General features: G+C 38.5%; 1 protein-coding gene across 1 annotated transcript; it reads right to left on the reverse strand.

Moving 5' to 3' along the window:
* Positions 1-1,333: 1,333 nt before the first annotated feature.
* Positions 1,334-4,412, reverse strand: LOC105039420 (uncharacterized). Its single transcript, XM_073255106.1, has 3 exons — positions 3,630-4,412; positions 2,621-2,827; positions 1,334-1,479 (listed from the first exon to the last, which is right to left on the reverse strand). The coding sequence occupies exons 1-3, from the start codon at positions 4,092-4,094 to the stop codon at positions 1,348-1,350; spliced, it is 804 nt and encodes a 267-aa protein (XP_073111207.1). The 5' UTR covers positions 4,095-4,412; the 3' UTR covers positions 1,334-1,347.
* Between the last annotated feature and the right edge of the window lie 1,822 nt (positions 4,413-6,234).

Below are 6,234 nucleotides of genomic sequence, written 5' to 3' on the forward strand. Positions count from 1 at the left end.
TCATCCTCTAGGAAACCTAGCCGACCAGGGATACACAGAGGTTGAGATCACCGAGAAGCTCCAGGAAACCAGAAGACCCTCCAGGCCTAAGAGGCCACCACCGCCGGTCCTGAGAGCAAGAGGTTTTGGTCGCTCTCCTCTTCCTGTTTGTTGCTTTCTTGTTTATATTGCCACCTTTAATTGTTCATGAAATTTATGTGTCAAGATAGAGTTAATTATTGAGTCCCCACGTCTATGCCCTTAGAATGTGTCAGAAGGCAAAGGCATCATTTTGTTTCTGACTATTTTTGGTTGACACTTAATAGTACTTTGTCTGGGAATGTATCTCAACATCTATGTTTTGTTTTTAACGAAATAATTCTAGATCGTGTATTGCTTCATATTGGAATTGTATTATATTCACATTTTGTTGACCTAGGTTCAATATGTCTTCCATCAGCAGGATGGATCTCCAAGTTGTTTCTGGGACTGCGGCGTCCCAGTTTAGTTCATATGGAACATGCACATGATAGACGGACTATGATGAGAATATGCCCATAGGTGAGTGGACAATCCATAGATACAGAGAGATCATGCTCTTTATCCTGTTCGCTTTATATAGTTGCAAAAGATGTGCACACAGAGAGAGAGAGAGAGAGAGAGAGAGAGATGGCTATTGCCTGAAATTGGATGGGTGGGAGTAGTTAAGACCTTTGCTTAGCGGCGGGTAGTCATGGGTCAAGGACTGTGGGTACCTAACTGAGCAACCGGAATTTAGACCACATGATACAAGGGCAAGTTGCTAATGGACATTGGTGGAGCTATCTAAACAAAGCTATGTTTCAGTTCATGCCTACTGTGTGCTAATGTCATCCTACGTCCCTTTGTACTATGAGGATGGGAAAAATAATAAGAGGTTTCCTATGAGCATGTGGAGGCCAAGTGGTTGGCTTAGTGACATGGAGTAAGGGTATTTGAATCTAGAGTTCCATTGGGGTGCATTATGACTAGAACTGAGGCAAAACTTGCGGGTGATATTTACAGTTAAAATACTACCAATAAAAAGCCATCAAGAGGGTTCTGGGTCCTTGGAGAGGCATCATGAAGGAATCTATAATGTTGATACCACCTTGCTGGATAATGTTGACATTGGATTTCAGATGGGTAATTCTGGATCCTATATTGAGAGATATGCAAAACATTGATCAATGCACACTTGCGCACTATTGTACCTTTTCTTTTATTTTCAAAGCATTGATCATTTACAACATGATGGTTATTTTCAAACTGACAAAAAATTACTGTCGGCTGCCAGTGGTTTCAAAAGGGAAGAAACATACAGGCAGTGCTGAAAGGAATATTACAACTTCAAATACAAATAGTTGCTGCAATTTGATGGCAGGCATGTAGCATACCAACAGCCACAAGCGGACACATAATGCCACCGATTCTGCCCACCGAACTTGCAGTTCCTATGCCAGTGGTCCTGACTGAGGTCAACTATATCTGATAAAAGGAAAAAAAAAAAAAAAACAGTCATTAGGCCAGTTCAGATACTGCAAAAAGTCTTCTACCTAGAATAATGCATACGGCATGCGATCGCAGCACCTAAAAGACAGACACCCCAAGCGGCAGAAGCTCGATGAAATTTATGAACATTCAATTGAGCAATTAAGAATTTTTTGGCAGTGTCTAGATGTCAATAAAGAAGCAAATGCTTCTGTTAATCTGTTTACAATGAAGAAAAAAAGGTGAAAATAAAAAATTACTGAATTTGTTGATGAATTTCTAGGAGCCGCAATATACTGGCTAATGATGCTTTTGTTTTCACTTGACCAAAAATAATAAGGGTTGCTTGGTGGCGACATAATGGAAACCAAATACTGCTGAGTAGCCAAACATAGTGGCAACTGAAGCAGAGCAGCATATTCAAGTTTCTTTTTTTAAAGGATACCTTTTAAGGAATTTGATTTTTTTTTTTTTTCCCAACTTCTCTCAAGTCTCAAATAGAATAAAGATTACGTCGGCGTAAAATAAAAGAGGAAGAATATGAGTTTTCAGATTTAATTCTTATGGAAGGATTTAATGAGCATAGAATATTATCAAGTTCACAAAGAACTGTGTTTATCGCATGGATTGCAGACCAGGAGAATCAAATATCACGAAGCAGAGTTTTTGGTTTATACCACTATCTAGAAAAAAAAGGAAGAAGAATGTCCCTGATCATGTTAAGGCCCATCAGGAGCCTGCACAAAATGGCAGAATGTGTTTTACGGTATTCAGTAATGGTACTGAATAGCATTACAACAGTATCAAAAGATAAACAAACTGCACTCAATGATATTCTATGCTAGAGAAGCTGTATTTTGTTAATATTTATGTTTTTTTTTTTTTTTTTAAGTTACAGCCAATATTTATGTTAAATAAAGCAATTGAGCTGCCTGAATTACCAATGTAAATCTCTTCTCAAAATGTGCATAAGTGTTGTATTTATGGATCCATTCTTGCAGTTCTTTATGTGGGCCATAACAACGGTATGACAAGCTTCTTAAAATATTTGTGTCATTATGCAAGAATGGATCCATAAATGTGAGTTCCTAAGTTGTTCTGAGAAAAAGGGACTCAGATCTGAATTCCTGACACTACCCTCAGGAGCATAGATGTACACAACTATGAGGATCCCTGAGATACAAATTCGAGCACCAAATAGAAGGGCTGTTGTTAATTCTTCTGTCTGATGAAATGCCAGTGGGAATATAAAAAAGCAACTTAGGAAAAGCATGGTGGACTTTAAAAGCTTGCGACGAATCCTATCCACAATCACAGATGATAAAATAAGTCCATGAATCTATGCGAAAAATAGAAAAGAACATAGGTCGGATACCTTCTAACATAGTGCATAGAACTTTTGGCTCCATTCAGAGGTAAGAATTTTGCAATTTCACTGATACATAAGTACGAAGTCTTGTCTAAATTCTAATGAAAATACACAAGGGCTATGAATGGAACTCTCAATCATTCCTCCACTTCTCCATCAAAACATAAAATTTAGACAAGAATTCTCAGTGTTATTAAAATTTAGACAAGAATTCTCAGTGTTATTAAAATTTAGACAAGAATTCTCAGTGTTATTAAGCAAAAAGGGTATGCCTCCACATTGTGCTAGTTCAAGCGGGACGTGTATGCCAGGGCAAGAAAGAATCCTGCAAAATTAAGAAATTAACTTGGGACTTTAGATTGATTGGTATTTAGGAAAAAATCAAAGTAACTAATATGTAGCCGACAGGATTTGCTATCAAATCTCGACAAAAAAGCATCTAACATTACTTTATTTGTTTGAGCGAGATCAGTCTTCGCGAGCACTCACACCATTGATATAAATGTCATCATCCATAAACTATCATCTATTTTTACAACATATTATTATAATGAACATCTCCTATAATGTGATCATTGTAGAGTAAATTTCTGTCAAGCTTTTAATTATGAGGTCTTATTTAGTATTGAAGAAAAAAAGTGCATTCAGCATTACACACCAAAGATCAAATGTTCTTTAAGACAAAAAAAAAATGATTCAAATGCAGAGGAGAGAGGTCGTAGAGGCATGGTGAATATGCGCATAGCACAATATGAGCTATTCAAAGGTAAAAGAGAAGGACCTGCCTCCAACCATAGCTGTCTGAAACCATGCCCCAAGAATATGCTCCCAACAACATGCCAGTCACAACAACACTAGTTATCAGGCTTTCCTGGTGGGGAGAATGCTTCCACTCCAACTGAACTGCTGGTCCTACAAATGAAAGAAGCATCATTTCCATTGCTTTTGAAATCCATCCCATCCCAGAATGGGCCAGCACAAGACCTTGGAACTTTCCCAAACCCCAAGGACACGAGTGCCTCGTCCACTGCATATTTTGATGTTCCATCTCCCACCTACAAAACCCGACCAACCAGAAACATAAATACGCTCGATTTTTTTCTCGGTTTTTTCTCTTTTCACATACAAACAGACTACAAGGAGGGGGAAAAAAAAGTTTCTTAGTGACGGACATTTCACAAGAAAAGCAGGCATAAGCACTTAAAAATCCTTCATGCATTCTTTTTCTTAAACTCATTAGCCCATGAATTACCCACTTTCCTCCTGCTAAACGTCCTCATGGCCATCGATTGTCAAGTTCTGTTTTTTTATCACGAGCTGTTTTCGTTACCACACATCTTGGCTGATCGTAGTTTTCAGTGGTATCATATGACCCATTGCTTCTCAGAATGGAGGTGAAAAATGTTAATTGCGGACCACATAACAAGCCGGCGATACAAACAAACTGCACAATAAACCTAGAGGTCGCTTGGAAGCCTAGTTAATTCCGTGGACATATTCAGAACAAGAACCAAAAAGAACTAAGTTAAAGAAGGAGAAAAAAACGGCATCATAAGAAAAGAAAGAGAGAAAGGTGGAAGAGGACGAACGTTGGATACTTAAAGTTGCCAACTTTCGCGAAAATAGCTCGAACCCTAGCGACAATTATCTTCCTGCACGGCCTCCTTTTTGGTGGACCAAAGCGAAACGTTAACTACCGACCCTAAACGGCGGGAAGACCGAGACAGGATATGAATCGATGATGGTACGAAATTTCAGTTCGATACGAAAGAATGAAGCAGAAGCAATTGATTATTTCTGATCGAAATATCGTCCAAAGATGACCAAAATGATACCGAGTCGCAGGAAATTAGGGGAGGGGTGGGCGAGCTTTCGCTAGTCCAAAAGTGTCAAATTAATCGATTACGACCAGATCTCCAGGCATGTCGACAGTTTTTGAGAAATTATTAGATGGATTAGAATCAGTCCAAATCCTAATGGATAATCTGATCCATCTAATAATTTTTTGTAGCTTTTTCTCGGACAAGAGACGGAGGGAGCTCAAGATGTAATGCGAACCTATCGATTAAAAGATTGTGATGTAAAATGGATTGATACCACTTTTTATGGATTAATGGCTCATAAATTTAAATTGGATTTACGTCCTGCCATTTAATCGAAACCTCGACCATCCATCGGAACTTAAATTCAGATCATTTCCATGGAAGCAAAAGCCTGTTCCACCAGGCCACGCCTCCGGTGGCCATAAATTTAAATTGTTAGAAGGATGATTCAAAACAAATAAACTAAAGTAGTATCCATTTTAATAATCAATGTGGAACTATATGACACCATGCATCCAAGAAATCCTATGTATCAGGGAATGTCATGGATTCTGTATAAGCTAATGCAATTTGAGCCTGCATTCAATAGATGAGATAATTCATTTCACATAGAAAAAATAAATTCTACAAGATTTTTATTAGTCTTATCAAAATCTGTCATATATTCTGCATAGCAGAAACTGGATTTCCATGATTCAACGGTAACAAGATACCGTTCCATATGGGGCTTGAGATTTGTACTGTAACGTAAGAGTATGGCACACGCAACGCACAGGAAAACATGGATGGTGGAATGCGGGCCAGCAATGCAGAAAGCAGATTTAAGATGAGTTCATATTTGAAATGGATTCCAGACGTTTACGTTGACGAAGACTTCCGCATATTAAGGCAATAGAGTTGGAAATTAATGCGTGGAGAATTGTTCAAGCAGATTTTCATTGCAACAGTGATGCATGCCAAACTTGCAACAACCCGGTCAAAACTCAAAATTGATGGGACAATATGAGATACCATCATAAAAATCGATAAAATACACAACATTCGATGAAATACAGCATCCTCGTTAGCTTACGATGAATTTGACGTAGTATCACCGTTGCAACAAATATTTTTTCCTCAAAAATGTGGTGACTGATATTGCGAGCGCTTCGCGCTTCATGCATGCGAACTCTACAGTATTGTTGCATCGTGGGACAGCATAACTATGTGACTAATTACTCAGAAGGCATTTAATCTTTCACTTCAAAATGTGAATAGCGACGAGGATTGTCATGTATGAGATAGTGCTTAGCATACTCTGAATTCGATGCAGCGGAGTGTAAAAAATCCATAGAGACTAACGCTTCGTCGGCCCATTCTTGACAGGCAGGATGCCAACCAAGATGGAGATGTGCGAGTGTTTGAAGGCAATTTCATTTTCCATGTCGTCACTTGTTTGTTGATATTGTATGAACATCCTGTTGCTTCTTTATGACAGAATGCATTATGCCAAATGAACATTGTATGCTCATAGAAGGGGGTGCGATACGAGCTTCCATATGTGCACATGAGGAG

This window comes from Elaeis guineensis, chromosome 1, assembly GCF_000442705.2.
Source record: "Elaeis guineensis isolate ETL-2024a chromosome 1, EG11, whole genome shotgun sequence".
Classification (NCBI taxonomy): Eukaryota; Viridiplantae; Streptophyta; class Magnoliopsida; order Arecales; family Arecaceae; genus Elaeis; species Elaeis guineensis.